This window comes from Carcharodon carcharias, chromosome 1 (genome assembly GCF_017639515.1).
Source record: "Carcharodon carcharias isolate sCarCar2 chromosome 1, sCarCar2.pri, whole genome shotgun sequence".
Lineage (NCBI taxonomy): Eukaryota > Metazoa > Chordata > Chondrichthyes > Lamniformes > Lamnidae > Carcharodon > Carcharodon carcharias.
In genome coordinates, this window is record NC_054467.1 from 264,624,257 (window position 1) to 264,647,146 (window position 22,890).

The 22,890-nt window shown below is 43.9% G+C and overlaps 1 protein-coding gene across 1 annotated transcript in view; it reads right to left on the reverse strand.

The window, feature by feature from the left end:
- zgc:64106 (uncharacterized protein LOC393348 homolog) overlaps nucleotides 1–18,376 on the reverse strand; it is a 90,384-nt gene extending 72,008 nt beyond the window's left edge. Inside the window, exons 1-2 of the mRNA XM_041184011.1 lie at nucleotides 18,199–18,376; nucleotides 7,395–7,634 (exon numbers count right to left, since the gene is read on the reverse strand). Coding sequence (XP_041039945.1) covers nucleotides 7,395–7,634; nucleotides 18,199–18,376 — 418 coding nt within the window. The remainder of the gene's footprint in view (nucleotides 1–7,394; nucleotides 7,635–18,198) is intronic.
- Between the last annotated feature and the right edge of the window lie 4,514 nt (nucleotides 18,377–22,890).

Genomic DNA, 22,890 nt, shown 5'->3' on the forward strand with positions numbered 1-22,890 from the left:
AATATTCAGCCCATGGTGCTGAAGTGCTGAGTGGACCTGACAAGGGATGTCGGCCCTTTGATCACATCTCAGATGCGGTGCTGAACGTCAATGAACTGGAATGAGCCGCTTCACCAGCTATTCCAGTACAACACTGACACAAGCATCATTGCCCAGCCTATCCTCATCTGGAGGTCCCCAGCATCACAGGTGCCAGTTTTCAGCCAATTCGATTCATTCCACGTGATACCAAGAAATGGCTGAAGGCACTGGATACTGCAAAGGCAATGGGGCCCTGACAGTATTCCGGCAATGGTACTGAACTTCACGGGACCAGCAGATACAAGCTGAGACACAGACCCGTAGAGCGGACAGCAATGAGCACAGGCCCAAAGCAACAAGCAGCAACGCAGAAGCAGGAACAATACCAGGGCTCAGCAGAAGCATGGAATCCACAGTACCACTCCCAAAACCATTTCAGAGTGCTGAAGGCTCACAACAGGCCTAGAGCTTGGATAAGCATACAACTCCGCATAGATAAGCGGCAGGACAGGTGATCGGATAGAATATAAAGAGCGGCAGAGAATGACTAAAAGATTAATCAGGAGAAAGAATTTAGGGTATGAGACGAAGCTAGCTAGAAATGTAAAAACGGATAGCAAAAGTTTCTACAGGTATTTAAAAAGGAAAAGAGTAAGTAAAGTGAGTGTTGGTCCTCTAGAGAGTGACAGTGGGGAGTTAATAGTAGATAATAAGGAAATGGCAGAAGAAATGAACAAATACGTTGCTTCTGTAGAAAAACAAAAACAGAATTACCTGGAAAAACTCAGCAGGTCTGGCAGCATCGGCGGAGAAGAAAAGAGTTGACGTTTCGAGTCCTCATGACCCTTGGACAGAACTTGAGTTCGAGTCCAAGAAAGAGTTGAAATATAAGCTGGTTTAAGGTGTGTGTGTGGGGGGCGGAGAGATAGAGAGACAGAGAGGTGGAGGGGGGGTGGTGTGGTTGTAGGGACAAACAAGCAGTGATAGAAGCAGATCATCAAAAGATGTCAACAACAATAGTACAAAAGAACACATAGGTGTTAAAGTTAAAGTTGGTGATATTATCTAAACGAATGTGCTAATTAAGAATGGATGGTAGGGCACTCAAGGTATAGCTCTAGTGGGGGTGGGGAGAGCATAAAAGATGTAAAAAAAAAAATGTTTTTTTTATATAATGGAAATAGGTGGGAAAAGGAAAATCTATATAATTTATTGGGAAAAAAAAGAAAAGGAAGGGGGAAACAGAAAGGGGGTGGGGATGGGGGAGGGAGCTCACGACCTAAAGTTGTTGAATTCAATATTCAGTCCGGAAGGCTGTAAAGTGCCTAGTCGGAAGATGAGGTGTTGTTCCTCCAGTTTGCGTTGGGCTTCACTGGAACAATGCAGCAAGCCAAGGACAGACATGTGAGCATTGGAAAGTAGCAAATATAACCCCTCAGTTCAGGAAGGGAGGGAGGCAGAAAACAGGAAACTATGGGCCAGTTAGCTTGGCATCTGTCGTCGGGAAGTTATTAGAATCGATCATTAAGGAGGTTGTAGCTGGGCACTTAGAAGAGCTCAAGGCAATCGGGAAGAGTCAGCATGGTTTTGTGAAAGGAAAATCATGTTTAGCCAATTTATTGGAGTTTTGTTGCAGGAGAAACATGTATAATGGATAAAGGGGGGCCTGTAGATGTGCTGTACTTGGATTTCCAGAAGGCATTTGATAAGGTGCCACATCAAAAATTATTACGGAAAATAATAGCACATGGTGTAGAGGGTAACATATTAGCCTGGATAGAAAATTGGCTGGCTGGCTGGCAGAAAGCAGAGAGTATGCATAAATAGGTAAAAGCAAAATACTGCAGATGCTGGAAATCTGAAACAAAAATAGAAAATGCTGGAGAAACTCAGCAGGTCTAGCAGCATCTGTGGAGAGAAAGACAGAGTTAACATTTTGAAGAAGGGTCATCCGGACTTGAAACATTAACCTTTGTTTCTCTCTCCACAGATGCTGCTAGGCCTGCTGAGTTTTTCTAGCATTTTCTGTTATTGATGCATAAATGGGTCTTTTCCTGATTGGCAGGATATGACGAGTGGAGTCCCACAGGGGTCTGTACTGGGGCCTCAACTTTTTACGATTTACAACAATGGCTTAGATGAGGGGATTGAAGGCATGTTGCTAAATTTGGAGATGACACAAAGATAGGTAGGAAAGTATGTTGTGAAGAGGACATGAGGAGGTTGCAGATGGATAGAGATAGATTGAGTGAGTGGGCAATGATCTGGCAAATGGAGTTTAATGTGGGAAAATGTGAAGTTGTTCACTTTGGCAGGAAGAACAAAAAAGCAGAGTATTACTTAAATGGAGAATGGCTGCATAATTCTGAGGTGCAGAGGGACCTAGGTGCTCACAAAAAGCCACAAAAAGTTAGTTTTCAGGTACAGCAAGTAATTAAGAAGGCTAATGGAATGCTATCCTTTATTATGAGAGGTGTTGAACATAAAAGTAAGGGTGTTATCCTTCAGTTAGACAGGGCATTGGTGAGACCGCACCTCGAATACTGTGGGCAGTTTTGGTCTCCTTATTTAAGGAAGGATGTAAATGCATTGGAGGCGGTTCAGAGGAGGTTTACTAGATTGATACCTGGAATGAGTGGGTTGTCTTATGAGGAAAGGTTGGACAGACTGGGCTTGTTTCCACTGGAGTTTAGAAGAGTGAGGGGTGATTTGCTTGAAGTTATACAAGATCCTGAACGGCCTTGACAAGGTGGACGTGGAAAGGATGTTTCCTCTTGTGGGTGAGTCCAGAACTAGGGGGCAGTGTTTAAAATTAGGGGTCGCCCTTTTAGGACAGAGATGAGGAGAGTTTTTCTCTGAGGGTTGTGCGACTTTGGAACTCTGCCTCAGAAGGTGGTGGGGGCGGGGTCACTGAATATTCTTAAGGCAGAAGTAGTTAAGTTCTTGTCAGGCAAGGGAATCAAAGGTTATCAGGGTTAGATGGGAATGTGGAAATCAAAACACAAGAAGATCAGCCATGATCTTTTTGAATGATGGAAGCAGGCTCGAGGGGCCGAATGGTCCACTCCTGTTCCTTATGTTCTATCTGGAGAAAAGGGTTCATGAGGTACATGAGAAGTGCTTCAGGATTATACAGAAAGGATCAAAAATACCTAGGCCTGCAGGTGGACAGATGACCTTAGCCACCCCGCCGGTATTTTTGGGACTAGGTCGAGGGTGGGTAGGAAGGTGAAAACCTGCCCAGTGGAGAAGCTGTAAAAAATCCAGGCCCATGTGCAGTAAGTCAAATTAGATGGACACAAACACCTCAGGTGGAAGGGTCCCCATTGAGAACTCAGTAGGGACCAACCACTCAGCCTCATCTTGGCCCTCCCTCAGGATTGAACCATGATTGAGTTATTGATAGAATCTTACAGCAGCGAAGGGAAGGAGGCCATTCAGCCCACCCTACCTGTGCTTGCTCTTTGAAGGAGCTGCCCAATTGGTTCCTTACCCCTGCTCTATCCCCGTAGTTCAATACATTTCTCAGTTTTAATACTTATCCCATTCCCTATTGAAAGTGAATATGGAATCTTTTTCAGGTAGTGCAATTCAGAGAGAATCTTGTAGAGATTCTCAGTGGAATACTTTCCAAACCTGTTTATCTGCTTTGTTATTGAGATAGATTGAGTGCTAAAAATCTTTAAACATTGATTCAATGCTCCCATGATATTTCATTTTAACCAATTGTTCTCATTAATGTGTAGTGCAGTGGTCCCCCTGTTGGAGGCTGAAAGAAATACAGGTTATGATGTTCGATACGTTACTCCATTTAGAACAGAAGGACATAACAGGCTGGAGCAGGAGTCGGCAATTCAGCCCCTCGAGCCTGCTCCGCCATTCAATACGATCATGGCTGATCTCATTTCGGCCTCAACTCCAATTTCCCACCCTCTCCCCATAACCTTTCAACCTGTTAGTAATTAAAAACCTGCCTATCTCCTTCTTAAATTTATTCAGCTTCCCGGCATCCACTGCACTCTGAGGTAGTGAAGTCCAAAGATTCATGACCCTTCGAGAAAAGTAATTCCTACTCATCTCTGATTTAAATCTACCATCCCTTAGCCTAAAACTGTGGCCTCTCATTCTAGATTGCCCCACAAGGGGAAACATCCGCTCCACGTCTACTTTGTCTATCCCCTTTAGCATCTTATGTACCTCAATTAGATCTCCTCTCATCCTTCTAAACTCTAGCTAGTATAGGCCTAAACTGCTCAATCTCTCCTCACAAGACAAGCCCCGGATCTCTGGAATCAATCTAGTGAACCTCCTCTGAACCGCCTCCAATGCAATTATATCCTTCCTCAAGTAAGGGGGCCAAAACTGTGCACAGTACACCAGGTGGGATCTCACCAATGCCTTGTACAGTTGCAACAACACTTCCCTATTTTCATACTCTATTCCTTTAGCAATAAATGCCAAAATTCCATTTGCCTTCCTAATTGCCTACTGTATCTGCATACTAGCTTTCAGTGCTTCATGCATGAGGACACCCAGATCTCTCTGCACTGAAGCATTCTGAAGTTTCTCTCCATTTAAATAATAAGTTGCCTTTTTATTCTTCTGACCAAAGTGGATAACTTCACTCTTATCCACGTCAAACTCCACCTGCCAAACTTTGGCTAATTCACCTAACCATATCAATTTGTAAATTTCTTATTTCTTCATTACAGTTTATTTTACCACCTATTTTAGTGTCATCTGCGAATTTAGCTATAGTACTTTCTATCCCTGAATCCAAGTCATCAATACGGATTGTGAATAGTTGGGGCACAAGGACCGAACCCTGTGGCACCCCATTAGTTACAGCTTGCTATCCAGAAAAAGACCCATTTATCCTGACTCTCTGCTTTCTGTTGGTTAGCCAATCCTCTATCCAAGCTAATATATTACCCCTAACTCCGTGTGATCTTATCTTGTGTATTAATCTTTTGTGCGGCACCTTATCAAAGGCCTTCTGGAAGTCCAGATGTACTACATCTACAGGATCCCCATTATCCAGTTTGCTTGTCACATCTTCAAAGAACTCTAGCAAATTAGTCAAACACGATTTACTCTTCATAAAACCATGCTGACTCTAATGGATTGCAATTTGACTTTCCAAATGTCCCATTACTACCTCCTTAATAATGGATTCCAACAAGTTCCTGACAACAGACGTTAAACTAACTGGTCTATGGTTTCCTACTTTCTGCCTCAACCCCGCCCCCTTTTTGAATAAGGGTGATATATATTAGCATTTTTCCAATCCACTGGAATTTTTCCAGAATCCAGGGAAGTTTGGAATATTATTACCAATGCATCCACAATCTCCACTGCCACTTCCTTTAAGACCCTGGGATGTAGCCATCAGGTCCTGGGGACTTGTCACCCTTTAATCCCAATAGTTTGCTCAGTACTTTTTCTCTAGTGATGGTGATTGTTCCAAGCTCTTCCTTCTCTATACCCTCTGCTCTGCCTGTTACTATTGGGGTGGTACTAGTATCCTCCACCATGAAAATTGAGGCAAAATATTGATTAAGCGTCTCTGCCATTTCTGCATTCACCTCTATTAACTCCCCAGTCTCATCCTCCAAGGGACCAACATTCACTTTAGCTACTCTCTTTCCTTTTATATACTTGGAGAAGCTTTTGCTATCAGTTTTTACATTTTGTGCTAGTTTTCTTTCATAATTTACCTTTGCTCTTGTTATTATTTTTTTTAGTAACCCTCTGTTGATCTTTAAGAGTTTCCCAGTCTTCCAGCCTGCCACTGACCTTTGCAATTTGGTATGCCTTAGTTTTTGCCTTTAAGTTATCTTTAACTTCCTTGCTTAGCCATGGATGCTTTTTCCCCTCACACCATCTTTGTTCCTCTTTGGGATATATTTTACTTGGGAGGAATTGAATATCTCCTTAAATATCTGCCACTGTTCATCAACTATCCTACCTTGTAGTCTTCCTGCCCAGTCTACCAGGGCCAAATCTGCCCTCATACCTATGTAGTTCCCTTTGTTTAACTCCAGAACATTAGTGTGGGACTCACTCTCAAACTGAACTTGAAATTCTATCATGCTATGATCACTCTTCCCTAGAGGATCAGTTACTATGAGATCATTAATTAATCCCAACTCATTGCACAAAACCAAATCCAGAATAGCCTGCTCCCTGGTTGGTTCCACAACATATTGCTCCAAGAAACAATCTCTAATACATTCTATGAACTCTCCCTCAAGGCTACCCTTGCCAGTTTGATTAGTCCAGTCTATATGCATATTAAAATCACCCATGATTATTGCCGTGCCTTTCTTACATGCTCCCAGTATTTCCTGGTTTATACTGTGCCCTACTGCTGAACTACTGTTTGGGGACCTATAGATTACTCCCACCAGGAATTTCTTTCCCTTGCTATTTCTTATTTCTACCCAGACTGACTCTATACCTTGCTCTCCAGTGCCTATATCATTCCTCATTATAGCACTGATCTCTTCCTTTACTAACAAAGCTACACCACCTCCTTTCCCTTCCTGCCTATCCTTCCGAAACACTAAGTACTCTTGGATATTCAATTCCCAAACCTGTTCTCCCTGTAACCATGTCTCAATAATCACCAGCAAACCATACCTATTTATCTCTATTTGCACTGTTAACTCATTCGTTTTATTCCGCATTGAAAATGTTCCATCCTTTACTTCTAGTTTCATAAATGATTGTTGGAATTATGGTATAAGGATCTGGCACATATAGGGTTAATGCAGGACTGAGTACAGTACTGCCCGCCCAGTGATGTGAGAGAGCACATGACCAACACCCAGGGTCAGTATGGTGCTGGACAGAGCCGTGTGTACCAGCAAGCATGGAGGCTGCTCCTACTTGTACGCTTAACTGGACATTTATAAATAGTTCTAAGAGTTAATAAAGATTTACAGTTGAACCATATATGAACACAAAGACTTCTTCAGACCTACAGAACTGTAACAACCCAACAACAAGCATAAACCTACGAAAACTATGATTATTAAACCTATTTAATCATTAATTATTTTGAACTCAGTTAACTAAGACCCCTGCTTATATGCAGAGATGATGTGTTACACTCACTTCTCTTGGTGCAAAAAGCAAGCAAATTGCTTTACTTCAATTAAATATATTTGTATAAAATCATTGTGATCTAATATCTTTGAGTTCCAAATGTTGAATCACAGACACTTCAAAATGCTAATGAACCAGAAACCTGTCAAAAATCAATCATTCCTGGGGAGCAGAGTCCCAGACTCTTTCCTGCTTTCATCCATTTGCTTTGTCTCAGCTTTCACATTACTCTAAACTCTTCCACATTAATGACTTCACATTACCTGAGCCGGCTGCGTTATTTACAAGGATATCCAGTCGTTTCTCCTCCTTCTTAATCTGCTCGACGAACTTCCGCACAGACTCCATGGAGCTGGTGTCCAGGATGCGGAGGTGAACATTATTATTCCCTGTCCTGCGCCGGATCTCTCTCTCCGCTCTCCCTCCTCGTTCCAAACTACGACAGGCCAGGATCACACGGGCATTTCTCTGGGCAAGGTCCTGAGCAATATATCTCCCGATACCTGGGCACAGGGGGAAAAAAGGCTCATGTCAGCGAGGTTCCGAAATGCCATGATTTCCCTTTAGGGAAACGGAGAAATATTTAAAAGAGGGAAAGTTACTGGGTTCGGGGATGGGGACTGACTGGATTGCTCTTCAAAACATTTGTCATTGGGAAAATGTTGGAGTCTATTATAAATGATGTTATAGCAGAGCATTTAGAAATACATAGTGTAATCAAGCAGAGTCAGCATGGCTTCATGAAGGGGAAATCAAGCCTAACAAATGAATTAGAATTCTTTGAGGAAGTAACAAGCAGGACAGATAAAGGGGAACCAGTAGATGTAATATATTTTTTGATAAGGTATTGCACATAATGCTACTTAATAAGATAAGAGCCCACGGTGGTGGGAGTAGTATATTAGCATGGATAGAGGATTGGCTAACTAATAGAAGACAGAGAGTTGGGTTAAGAGGGGCATTTTCGGGATGGCAACCTGTAACTAGTGGAGTGCCAGAGGGATCAGTGCTGGGGCCCCAATTATTTACAATATATACAAATGACTTGGATGAGGGAAGTGAATGTACTATTGTCAAGTTTGCAGATGACACAAAAGCAGGTGAGAAGGCAAGTGGTGAGGATGACACAAGGAGTCTACAGAGGGATATAGACAGGTTAAGTGAGTGGGCAGAAACTTGGCAGTTGGAATATAATATGGGAAAATGTGATGTTATGCACTTTGGCAGGAAGAATAGAGGAGCTGAATATTATTTAAATGGAGAAAGACTGCAGAAAGCTGCAGCACAGAGGGATTTGGGAGTCCTTGTGCATGAATCCCAAAAAGCTAACAGACAAGTTCAACAGGTAAAAGGGAATGCAAATGGGATGTTGACCTTTATTTCAAAGGGAATGGAGTATAGAAATAAGGAAGTCTTGCTGAAATTATACAAGACACGAGTTAGACCACACCTAGAATACTGTGAACAGTTTTGGTCCCCTTATCTAAGGAAAGATATACTGGCATTGGAGGCAGTCCAGAGAAGGTTCACTTGGTTGATCCCGGGTATGGAGGGATTTTCTTATGAGGAGAGGTTGAGTAGGTTGGGCCTGTACTCATTGAAGTTTAGAAGAACGAGAGGTGACCTTATTGAAACGTAAGATTGTTAGAGAGCTTGACAGGGTAGATGCTGAGAGGTTGTTTCACCTTGTGGGAGAGAGAGGGCAAAATCTCAGAGTAAGGGGTCATTTAAGACAGAGGTGAGGAGGAATTTCTTCTCTCAGAGGGTAGTGAACCTGTGGAATTCTTTACTGCAGAGGGCTGTAGAGGCTGCGTCATTAAGTATATTCAAGGCTGAGATAGACAGATTTTTAATCAATGAGGGAATCAAGGGTTATGGGGAAAAGGCAGGAAAGTGGAGTTGAGGATTATCAAATCAGACATGACTTCATTGAATGGTGGAGCAGACTCGATGGGACTCATTTAAGAGTCAACCACATTGCTGTGGGTCTGGAATCACATGTAGGCCAGACCAGGTAAGGACAGCAGATTTCCTTCCCTAAAGGAAGGGAATTAGTGAACTAGACATTAGTGAACCAGATGGGTCATTAGATTCTAAATTCCAGATTTTTATTGAATTCAAATTTCACCATCTGCCGTGACAGGATTTAAACCTGGGTCCCTGGGACATTACCCTGGGGCCTACTTCTGCTCCTGCATCTTATGGTCTTACTGGAAGGGCTCCCTGGCCTCTTTCTGTGCTGTATGAGCCTCTGATTCTAGGAGGGGGGAGTCTTTACAACATCCTGTTCCCTTCTCCCTCTCTCTCTGTAGTGACTGAAGGTATCGCCTTTCCTACTGCTGCTCCTACGCTGCACCTCACCTTGCTAACATGAGCACATCAAATCTTCAGAAAAGAGAAAAGAATGCTCACAAGAGAAAAGAATACATGCCACTCCTCAGCTGAATAGACTCTTATAACGCGACAAAGGCGGACTGCAGCCAGTACGTAGAGTGCCTGGGTTTTTATTTTGCAGGAAATTAAATTACCACAGAGGAAGAGCAGAAAGTGATCCTTTTGAGTGTATGTGGGAGTTAGACATACAAACTGATCCACAGCCAGATGGCCCCAAACACGCCCAATTCAAAGTCCTTTAACGAATCAGTGGACCTCCGAAAATGCATTACCAGCCGAAGCCATTCATAATAATGCAGAGGTTTTAGTTTAATTCCAGAGTTAGGGCCTTGGGAGAGTCCACTGCAACTTATACAGCAATGTTGAAGAAGTTGACAGCACACTGCGACTTCAGAGACGCTCTCAATGATATGCTGCAGGACCTGATTTTTTTTCCATTCATGGGACGTGGGCATCTCTGGCTAGGCCAGTATTTATTTCCCATCCCTAATTGCCCTTGTTGAGAGGTCATTTAAGAGTCAGCCACATTGCTGTGGGTCTGGAGTCACATGTAGGCCAGACCAGGTAAGGACAGCAGATTTCCTTCCCTAAAGGAAGGGAATTAGTGAACTAGACATTAGTGAAACGGATGGGTCATTAGACTCTTAGTTCCAGATTTCTATTGAATTCAAATTCCACCATCTGCCGTGACAGGATTTAAACCTGGGTCCCCGGGGCATTACCCTGGGGCTCTGGATGACTGTTCCAGCGACAATATCACCAAGTCACTGCCTCCCACCGTTCAGCGCTGTTTACTCGCAGAAGCAGACATCGATTTGAAGTGTGCCATGGGAATAGCGCTAGCCACAGAAAGTGCTGCCAGAGCCTCGCAGGCGTTACAACACGCCATTCTTCCATGTGAGGCAGGAACCTACCGTCAGGCATGACGTAAGAACCAGAGACACAGCAGTGAAGCGAGAGGCAATGTCTGCTGTTAGAAACAGGAAAAGGCCTAGCAGCAACATTTCAGCAGCGGCTGCGAGGTTAATCTGTCATAGATGTGAGGGTGACCACACACCGGACACCTGCAGGTTCAAGGAGGCAGAATGCCATTACCGCCATAAGATAGGTCACGCAATAAAGCGATGCAGGGCAAAGTCGAAACAGCCCTTAAAGCAGCAAACCCGATATGATTGAATTGAACAATACAACAGAACCTGACGCTGCCGATACTGACATCCATTCCCTGTGCAATGTCACTGCTGTAAAAACCAAACCTATCACTGTCACAATCCCAGTGAATGGAAAGCCTCTAATACTGGAGGTAGATAAGGGAGTCTCAACCACAGTGGTAGGAGAGCAGACGTTTAAATACCTGAGTGAAGGTAACCAGCCACTGAATCTGGGGCAGGCAACCACTCAACTGAAGACATACGCTGGAGAATCCATACATATAAAGGGCATCGCCACAGTGCCTGTATCCTCCAGACGACAGGCTGCTCAGCTTCCAGCGATCATAGTGATGGGAGAAAGACCTGGTCTTCTGAGCCGAGACTGGTTACAAAAAATATTTCACTTGAGAACAGGGGGAGTTCCTGAGCTGTTAAGGAAATAGGGCCGTGTATTTTGTGATGAATTAGGGAAGTTAAAAGGCTTGCAAGTAAAAATATATGTGGATTCGCAGGCGTCACTGCAATTCTTTAAGACTAGACCTGTGCTTTGTGCCTTAAAGGAGAAGGTGGATTTTTTTTTTTTAAATTCATTCACTGGCTGGGCCCAGCATTTATTGCCCATCCCTAGTTGCCCTTGAGAAGGTGGTGGTGAGCTGCTTTCTTGAACCGCTGCAGTCCATGTGGTGTAGGTACACCCACAGTGCTGTTAGGGAGGGAGTGCCAGGATTTTGACCCAGTGACAGTGAAGGAACGGCGATATATTTCCAAGTCAGGATGGTGAGTGACTTGGAGGTGAACTTCCAGGTGGTGGTGTTCCCTTCTATCTGCTGCCCTTATCTTTCTAGATGGTAGTGTTGGTGGGTTTGGAACATGCTGTCTAAGAAGCCTTGGTGAATTCCTGCAGTGCATCTTGTAGATGGTACACACACTGCTGCTACTGTGCATTGGTGGTGGAGGGAGGGAACAACTGTGAATGTGGTGCCAATTAAGCACTTGTGCCTTGTGGATCGCGCACAGGTTTTGGGGGGTCAGGAGGTGAGTTACTCGATTCCTAGCCTCTGACCCGCTCTTGTAGCCACAGTATTTATATGGCTGGTCCAGTTCAGTTTCTGGTCAATGGTGACCCCCAGGATATTGGTGGGGGATTCAGTGATAGTAATGCCATTGAGAGTCAAGGGGCGATGGTTAGGTTCTCGCTTATTGGAGATGGTCATTGCCTGACACTTGTGTGGCATGAATGTTACTTGCCCCTCAAGCAGACAAGTTTACTAACTGTGCCAGTTACAAAAGATGGGTATCATCCAACCTGTCCAATTTTCAGTAAAATAAAGGCAAAATACTGTGGATGCTGGAAATCTGAAACAAAAACAAAAAATGCTGGAAAAACTCAGCAGGTCTGGCAGAATCACAGAATCACACAGTGCAGAAGAGGCCCTTTGGCCCATCGAATCTGTACCAACACATGAGAAACACGTGACCTACCTACCTAATCCCATTTACCAGCACTTGGCCCATAGCCTTGAATGTTATGATGTGCCAAGTGCTCATCCAGGTACTTTTTAAAGGATGTGAGGCAACCCGCCTCCACCACCCTCCCAGGCAGCACATTCCAGACTGTCACCACCCTCTGGGTAAAAATGTTTTTCCTCACATCCCCCCTAAACTTCCTGCCCCTTACCTTGAATTTATGTCCCCTTGTGACTGACTTTTCAACCAAGGGGAACAGCTGCTCCCTATCCACCCTGTCCATGCCCCTCATAATCTTGTACACCTCGATCAGGTCGCCCCTCAGTCTTCTCTGCTCCAACAAAAACAACCCAAGTCTATCCAACCTCTCTTCATAACTTAAATGTTTCATCCCAGGCAACATCCTGGTGAATCTCCTCTGCACCCCCTCCAGTGCAATCACATCCTTCCTATAATGTGGCGACCAGAACTGTACACAGTACTCCAGCTGTGGCCTCACCAAGGTTCTATACAACTCCAACATGACCTCCCTACTTTTGTAATCTATGCCTCGATTGATAAAGGCAAGTGTCCCATATGCCTTTTTCACCACCCCACTAACATGCCCCTCCGCCTTCAGAGATCTATGGACACACACGCCAAGGTCCCTTTGTTCCTCAGAACTTCCTTGTGTCATGCCGTTCATTGAATACTTCCTTGTCACATTACCCCTTCCAAAGTGTATCACCTCACACTTTTCAGGGTTAAATTCCATCTGCCACTTATCCGCCCATTTGACCTCCCTCATCTACTCACCTGGTCACCTCCTCAAAAAATTCAATCAAATTTGTTAGGCGTGACCTCCCTCTGACAAAGCCATGCTGACTATCCCTGATCAAACCTTGCCTCTCCAAGTGGAGATAGATTCTCTCCTTCAGAACTTTCTCCAATAGTTTCCCTACCACTGACGTGAGACTCACTGGCCTGTAGTTCCCTGGCTTATCTCTACAACCCTTCTTAAATAGCGGAACCACATTAACTGTTCTCCAGTCCTCTGGCACCTCCCCCATGGCCAGAGAGGAATTAAACATTTGGGTCAGAGCCGCTGTGATCTCCTCCCTTGCCTCCTTCAGCAGTCTGGGACACAAATCATCCGGACCTGGAGATTTGTCCACTTTTAAGCCTGCCAACACCTCCAATACCTTGTCACTCCCTATATCAATTTGCTTAAGAATCTCGCAGTCTCTCTCCCCGAATTTGATACCTTCATCCTCATTCTTTTGGGTGAAGACAGATGTGAAATATTCATTTAACACTCTAGACATGTCCTCTGGCTCCACCCGTAGATTGCCCCCTTGGTCCCTTATGGGCCCTACTCTTTCCCTGGTTATCCTCTTCCCATTGATTAACTTATAGAATATCTTGGGATTTTCCCAACTTTTACCAGCCAGAGCTTGCTCATATCCGCTCTTTGCTCTCCTAATTGATTTCTTAAGCTCCACCCTGCACTGTCTGTACTCCACTAATGCCTCCGCTGACTTGCTTCCCTTGTACCTGCTAAAAGCCTCTATTTTCTTTCTCATCGTAACCTGAATATCTCTGGTCATCCATGGTTCTCTGGGCTTGTTACTCCTTCCTATCACCCTAGAGGGAACATGTTGAGCCTGTACCCTCCCCATTTCTTTTTTGAACACCCCCCACTGCTCCTCTGTAGATTTCCCCACAAGTAACTATTCCCACTCTACCCTGGCCAGATTCTGCCTTATTTTACTAAAATCCACTCTCCCCCAGTCCAAAACATTTTCTTGCAACTTGTCGATTTCTTTGTCCATAACAAACTTAAACTGTACCGTGTTGTGGTCACTGTCACTAAAATGCTCCCCCACCACCACCTCAGCCACCTGTCCGGCTTCATTCCCCAGAATTAGGTCCAGCACTGCACTGTCCCTTGTTGGACCCTCTACATATTGACCTAAAAAGTTCTCCTGTACATATTTCAAGAAATCCACTCCATCCAAGCCCTTAACACTATGACTATCCCAATTAATGTTGGGAAAGTTGAAATCACCTAATTACCCTATTGTTATTGTTTTTACAGACCTCCACAAATCGTGCACATATTTACTCTTCAATTTCCCGCTGACTATTTAGGGGTCTATAATAAACGCCTAATAATGTGGCTGCCCCTTTTTTATTCTTAAGCTCTACCCACAAAGCTTCATTCGATGCCCCCTCCAAGATATCATCTCTCCTTACTGCAGTAACTGACTCCTTAACTAATAATGCAATGCCTCCTCCTCTTTTACTCCCTCCCCTGTCTCACCTGAAGATTCTATATCAAGGAATGTTGAGCTGCCAATCCTGCCCCTCCCTCAACCACGTCTCAGTGATGGCTACTATATCACAATTCCACATGTCAATCCTCATCCTTGATTCATCCGTTTTATCTGTAATACTCCTGGCATTAAAGTAGAGGCCATCCAGCCTTGCCTTACTCCCTTGAAACTTAATGCAGCTGTACTCCCTCTGACTTGATTGTTTGATTGTATTATGATGTGTCCCTATTCTGCTAACATTCTGTGTCTCTCCCCCTGCCCAATTAGTTTAAACTCCTCCCAACAGCATTAGCAAACCCGCCCACAAGGATGTTAGTCCCGCTCTGGTTCAGATGTAGACCATCACGCTTGTACAGATCCCACCTTCCCCAGAAACGGCCCCAGTGATCTAATCTAAATCCCTCCCTCCTGCACCAACTCTTAAACCACGCATTCATCTGCGCTATTCTCCTATTTCTGAGCTCACTAGCACGTGGCACTGGGAGTAATCCAGAGATTGCAACCCGAGAGGTCTTGCTTTTTAGTCTGCTGCCTAACTCCCTGAATTCTTGATGCAAGACCTCATCCCTCTTTCTACCTATGACATTGGTACCAACATGTACCATGACCTCTGCCTTATCACCCTCCCCCTTCAGGATGCCCTGCAGCAGCTCAGTGACATCCAGGACCCTGGCACCAGGGAGGCAACACACCATCCTGGGGTCACGTTGACGGCCACAATAGCGCCTATCTGTTCCCCTGACTACAAAATCCCCTATTACAATTGCTCTTCCTCCCCTCCTATACAGACAGGCTGCTTGTGGTGCTAGAAGCTTGGCTCTGTCTGCACTCCCTGGAGGAACCAGCACCCTCATTAGCCTCCAAAATGGAATACCGATTTGCGAGCGGGACTCCAGGGGACTCCTGATTACCTGCCTGTTTGTCTTGGACTGCCTGGTGGTCACCCATTCCCTTCCTTCCTCAAGTCCCTTCAGCTGCGGTGTGACCACCTCTCTAAACGTGCTATCCATGAAGCTCTCAGACTCGCGGATACCCCAGCTGCTGTTCCAGCTCTGAAACCCAAGCTTCCAGGAGTTGCAGCTGGACACACTTCCTGCACACATGCTGGTCCCCGGAATGGAAATGTTCCTGGCTTCCCACATGGAGCACGAGGAGCAGACCACGGCTTTGAGTTCTCTTGTCATGACTTATCCCTTTAAATTATACCTCTTAAGTCAATTACTCTAGGGCCCTTCTTTCCTGATCCTCGTTACTGTAGAATAGACAAACTGTAAACCATAAAAAGACCTTAAACTATAAGCACTTAAAGTAGTAAATACCTTACCTATTGCTTATCAGTGATTCTTTTTCCTTGTAGCCTGTCTTGCTGCAGCACACTCTGAAGATTTAAGAAGTTGGATAGCAAGGAAAAAATACAAAGGGCACCTCGTCCCCTTTGCAATGTCCGTCCCAATCCCTGTTGCACAAACAGCTGAGTCAACTACCTTACCAGGAATTGGTTCCTGAAGCATACAGGCAGAAATTTAGGAATATGAAAAAACAGCCTGGGCAAACTTATAATGAGTTTGAAAGAGTAAACAAAGTAATTTTGACCGGTGTATACAGGCATTAAAAATAGAGACAATCTATGCAGCTCTTAGGGAAGTCAGCAAAGCCACAGTTGAAAAGGGAACAGGACAATTCCTTTCAGCTAACCTACAGAACCAAGAATTTCCAAACCAATTGCCCAATTATCAAAGTCAGCGTTACCGGAATCACCCCCCCAACATAACAGCTGCAACTTTTCACCATCTAATGCTCACGGTGAAGAATTTAAGGATTCAATCACGTGGAGGAACAGAAGGTTAATTCTGTAAGACAAGCAGCAGAGATAGCTGCTGATTATGACTTAGCTCATAGACTAAACCTTTTTTCAGTCACCCTTTCAAATTGGAAAAGGATACGAAGTGGGAGGGTGAAAGGAAGGTGGGTAGTCGGGGAAGAGGAGGAGGAGCTGGAAGTTCCCAGGAAGTTATCTTTTCAGAATAAAAAGGAAGATGCTGAGGGTAAGAGTGACATTCAAAAATTGAGGTGTTTTCATTGTAATAAAGTGGGGCACACAAATTGAGTGTGTTGGAGGTTGCAGGAAAAATCTGTAGGAATTGTTGGGGTACAGAAAAGCTCTGGAAGTGAAAGTACTGTGGGTTCTGAGGTTCAGGCACAGGAGAAACCAATGGTTTGTGTACAGGTGAAACAGGGAGAATCAGTGAAAGGTGTAGAAGTGGGGATGTGTTCACAGTTTACTCAAGAGAATTCTGAGGAGCAGGTTGCAGGAATGCTTAGAGATTTTGTGTGTGAAGGGAAAGTCTTTCCATGTGTACAGGGTGGAGTGGGTAAAGATGTTACAATATTCAGAGACACGGGGGCCAGTCAATCCTTAATGTTGTGGGACAGTGATATTTGTTGTTCAGAGGGAGTGTTGCATTGAGCAAGTGGGACAATTGAAATTTATCACAAAGATTGACTTGCTAAAAGGATATTGGTAAGTACCATTATTGGAGAGGGCAAAGGAGATATCAGCTTTCATAACGCCGAGTGGACTATGTTAGTTTAAAGTCATGCCATTTGGTATGAAGAATACACCTGCGACATTTCTAAGACTGACAAAGTAAATGAGGGTCTAAGCAATTGTGCGGTTTATATGGATGACCTGATTGTTTTCAGTCAGACAGGAGAGGAGCATTTACATCACCTGGAAGAATTATTAACTTGACTACATAACACTGAAAAATATAGGTTATGACAGTTATTTAAAGTTTCCCTTTAAATAACTCAGCTTTACCAACTGCATTGGTCATAACAGGGAGCCACGCCAGGAAGGTGTTAACACTATAAACATCTGACTCAGGCTTTGCTGTGCATAAATTGATTGCCATGATTCCTATAACAGTGACTGTTCTTCAAGAACTGCTACACTGACTCTAAACCACCTTCGGAGGTTGTCAAAGGCAATCCTCGTCTTTTAACAGCACCTTGAGTGGTACAGCTCGGGAATCTTACATTATGATGAATTTTCCACCCTGCGGAGATTGGAGAATGTTTCGGACATGCTGTACAGTAACTGGTGGAATGGAAGCATTCATTACCAAGTGATCAGTGACAACCTGAATTCCGCAGCAGGTTTCGCTTCTAAATGCTCTTTACGTTTTGCTGAGTTTAACAAGCACGTGTAGGAATTCCTGAGGGGAGATTGTCGGCCTTTCTCTTTCAATTGTCCCACTTGCTCAATGCAACACTCCCTCTGAACAACAAATATCACTGTCCCACAACATTAAGGATTGACTGGCCCCCGTGTCTCTGAATATTGTAACATCTTTACCCACTCCACCCTGTACACATGGAAAGACTTTCCCTTCACACACAAAATCTCTAAACATTCCTGCAACCTGCTCCTCAGAATTCTCTTGAGTAAACTGTGAACACATTCCCACTTCTACACCTTTCACTGATTCTCCCTGTTTCACCTGTACACAAACCACTGGTTTCTCCTGTGCCTGAATCTCAGAACCCACAGTACTTTCACTTCCAGAGCTTTTCTGTACCCCAACAATTGTTTCTGGATCTCAAACAGCCACCTGAACCAGTGATGGGGCTTTGGACTATAAACATTTCATTTGCAAAATTCCCTCCTGGGTCCCGCTGAGAGATCAGCCTGGATCCCGGAGCGGAGACTAGGCACAAGGTTGATATTAGCTCTTTACCTGTGTTAGCTCCTGTGACAATGGCCGTTTTGCCATTGAGATCCACTGGACACTCTCTCGGTCTCCACCGTCCTCTCCTTTGCAGCTTGACAATGAGGAACAAGACAACTGAAACCGCCAAGCAGACGAGATGGGAGGTGAGTGGACGCAGCGGCAAGAAAAGCAGAGAGAGCTCCATGATTTCAGCTCAGCTAAAGAGCGTAGTGTCGAAATGACAGTACGGAAGTTAATGTTTACTCGAAGCTTATAGATTAACTTGCTATTTGGAAACTTTCGCTGGGTCCCGAGGAGTTCGTTCTGAACAGCAAAGGAAGTTTCAGTGTGCTCCATCGTTTATTTCACCGCCCGTCCGCCCCACCCCACCTAGAGCCGTACAGTAACTGGTGGAATGGACCAGTTCTGTCGAAGGGTCATGAGGACTCGAAACGTCAACTCTTTTCTTCTCCGCCGATGCTGCCAGACCTGCTGAGTTTTTCCAGGTAATTCTGTTTTTTGTTCTGTACCTTGCTTGTCCTGCTCTCCACTGTTCATTAGCACATCCTTTTAGATAATATCACCACCTTCAACACCTCTTTGTTCTTTTGTCTGTGACATATTTTGGTTATCTCCTATCACTGACTGCTTGTCCCAACAACCCCCACCACCACCCCCCCCCCTTAAACCAGCTTATATTTCACCCCTTTCCTATTTTGACTTAGTTCTGTTGAACATGAGGACTCGAAACGTTAACTGTGTTCTTCTCCGCCGATGCTGCCAGACCTGCTGAGTTTTTCCAGCTATTTTTGTTTTTGTTTCAGATTTCCAGCATCCGCAGTATTTTGCTTTTATTTTAGTCCTTATTTCAAATTCGACATCATCCCTTGAGTGAGTGGACAGTGAAATATCTTTTCAATTAGTTGTTGGTTTGTGTGTAATGCTGCCATTCATTGTCCCAGTGGCAAAGTGCTCGACATTATTTATATTCATTCTCAGATGTAAGTGTGGCACCCCTGGTTCTTCAATTAGGTGTCAGTGAGCTGCCTAATTGAACTGTGGCACTGTCATGAAAATATAATAATTTGCATAATATTAACATGATTTATTGTTAAGGTATGTTAATAGTGGGATTTGGATTAGTTTCCCTGTGTGGACCTGTGGGGGTGGCGGGGGGGTGGGGGGGGGGGGTGGTTGGATTTAATTGAATTGGAGGCAGCTGGTCTGGAGGGTTTGAGCTATCAAAAGAGAAGCGAAGTTTGAAATGCTAAATATGTAAACATGGCTGAAGTTTTAGAATGTGAGCTGAGGAGAACGTTTGCATTTTTAGAGAAACCAGAGTCATGAATTTCAAGGATGGTAAGGTGTTACACCTAGCCAACAGAGGCAAAGCCAAACAGTGTGTTTACTTTTCCCAAAGATTACTGATATCAGTATTGTGGAAGATTTACATTACGGAAAAAATAAAGTTGCAAAGACAGATTGGAACAATGGAATTTACATTAAAAAGGGAGATACCTGTATAAAGGAGATGAGGTTATGTGTAAGGAGAAGACATTCTAAGATCTAACGAGTGTGAAAAGCCTCCAGCCTCTAGGTATCAAGTTACTATCTACAGGAACTGAAGCTAAGAAAACTCACTGTGACTATCACTGTCCAGCATATGTGTGCTTTGCCTGGGTCTGTTGAAATCTATTGTTTTACTGTTGCCTTAATGGATGTGTAACTGGGAGTCAGATTAATTAAAGAAGCTAGGAGTTATCATAGTAGTAATTTGTAGACCTATGTATGTGCTTAAAATCTTTTCTTCTATTAATAAACGTTTAATTTAGTTTTGTAAAAAAAAACCTCTAAAACTCGGTGGACTTATTACTACTGAGTTCAAGGCACATATCTCGAAATAAAAATACAAATTGCAAAAACAGTTGTGACAGCTGTTTCAAGTTTCCCTCTGGGATTTGAGCAGCTCAGCGTTTACCATCCGCTGTACGATAACAAGCACCTCACTGCCACATCCCCTTGCGTCGCTCCCTCCCACCCTGCCACATCTCTGCCCCCTTCCCTGCATCACACCCTGTTCACCGCTCCCGTCCTTTCAAATCCAGAAAGGGAAAAGCATCCATGGCACTGTAGGGCAGAGGATTGCATGGGGTGGGGGGCCCACTGAGGCCATGGGTGATTTGATGGTCTAGGATTGACAGCTCTTTCTGCATCTGCAGATGTGATTCCTGCATGGTGTGTTGCCTCTTTGGTAACAGGGTATCACTGAGAGGGGGCAGAATATTCTGCAGGAGAGAAATGAGTGAGCCAGGAGTTGTGGTTTATGTTGGAATCAATGACACAAGAAGGAAAGGGGCTGATACACTTCAGACGAGAGTTTCGGGAGGAGGCAGGGTGACCTCAAAAATAATAATCTCTGGATTGCTCCCTGTGCCACACACTAGCGACCGAAGCAACACGAAAGTAAGACATGTTAGTGCATGGCAGGAGAGTTGGTGGAAGGATTTCAGATTCTGTGGACTTTGGCATCACTCTAGGAGTAGGCCAATTGGCTCCTGGAGCCTGCACCACCATTCAATAAGATCATTGCTGATCTGATTGTGGCCTCAACTCTGCTGTCCTATGTGTCCCTCATAATCCTCGATTCCCCTGTTGATCAAAAATCTAATTCAGATTTGAATATATTCATTGACTCTGCCTCCACTGCTCCCTGGGGAAGAAAATTCTTAAGGTACACCGAGAAAAAAATTTCTCCTCATCTCCATTTTAAATGAGACACCTCTTATTTTTAAACTGTGCCCCCTCGTTCTAGTCTTTCTCACAAGGAGAAACATCCTTTCAGCATATCAAGGAGCTGAGGGCTATGAGGAGCTGGCACGAAAGAGAAGCTGAGGCCTGGGGCAGATCAGCCATGATCTTATTGATTGGCGGGGCAGGCTTCAGGGGCTGAATGGCCTACTCCTGCTCCTATTTCTTATGTACCCTGTCAAGTCCCCTCAGGATCTTACATGTTTCAATAAGATCACCTGATGTTTGAGATGTGACTGAACTTAGAGTTCAGGAATCAGACCACCAGTTCTTGAGGTTTTACATTAAACTAAATGAAACGTTTTATTAGTGTACACAGGTTAACATATTTATACACATGGCTTCAAGTTACTACTATCATAACTTCTAACAAATTCCCAAACTAATCTCCAATGAGGCAACAACAACCCACAGATTTAACCAAACACCAGGCAAAGCATTTTCGCCTTACAAATTCAAAATGAGGTTCTTTTCACTTTGGTTCTAGTGGAGCCAGTTGGTGGTTTACAGCTGCCGTTTGAGCTCACAGTACCTCTGCTCATCACAACCGAAAACTGCTGAAGTTATACCTACCACCCCCATTGAATATTAATTCTCATTATATCAACAATTTCTGAACTAAGCCTCTCTAACAATGAAACCCCTTTCATAGTACCAATTTTATTAGTAATATAAACATATTGCTTGGTAGCTACTAGATAGGTGTCAGTTTTCACCCCACTTCTTGAATGCTCTGTTCAAAAAAATGCCAATGCACGCTATCTCTCTTACACATCAAAACTAGTCCCCATTGAAGCACCCAGACTAGCTGGTTTTAATCTAATTAAGACACACCCACAGACTAAACCTCTATCTTAAAAGAAAAATATTTTCCAATAATATTATATACATTAATAGCTTCATGACACTCTCATTCTTCTGAACTCCAATTCTGAACACAACCTGACCAACCTGTCCTCATAAGATAACCCCCTCATCCCAGGAATTAGTTGAGTGAACCTCCTCTGAACTGTTTCTAAAGCAGTTAAGTCCTTTCTTGAGTAAGGAGACCAAAATTGTACACATTACTCCAGCTGTGGAAAGACTTCTGTACTTTTACACATGATTCCCCTTGCTGTGCCATTCAAGAAGATGATGGCTGATCTGATTGAGGCATTAACTACCCTTCCTGTCTGTCCCCCATAACTTTTGATTTGTTTGTCGAACAAAAGTCTGTCAAACTCAGCCTTGAATACCTTCAATGACCCAGCCGACTGCTGTTCAAGATGGTAGTGACCCTGAGTTTGGGAGGAGCTGTGTTAGGACAGGTTTTATACAAACAGATGGCTTCTGATCACCGATCTTTGGAGTTCCATAAACCTGTGAGTGAAGGGGGAATGGTAGTGTTCACTAGTGTGTGCATGTGTGCGCGTTGTTACAAGTTTAATGGGGGGGAGGGGGTTTGATATTTCAGATTATTCCAATTTAGCTGTGCACTACCTAATACTGGAACCCAAATTGCCCTTTTAAAGTGTTTGAATTGGACAGAGACATAACCATCAGGCAAAGATTCAGACACCACATCAGTAAATGGTATTGAAGTCTATTGACTATAAGCAAGTTTTAGAAACTTATCAACTAACTAACAGAGGCAGAATATTGGTGAAGTATATTTATCGATGAAACTCTACCAACTCCATGTTTTCAAATGGGTGGTCAATCCATCAACATCAAAATGGCTTTTTACCTCCGTGTTAACATAAAATGGAATTTTGACCTTGTTAGCTTATTACAATGAATATAACATGAAATTAACCAGAAAATGGTTGTTACACTGAAATCTAGTACCCAGATTACAACTCGCTGGGCCGAGGGTGAAATATATCAGGCGGAATGTTACAGCAGTGGGATTTATGGTCCTGCCGAAGAAAG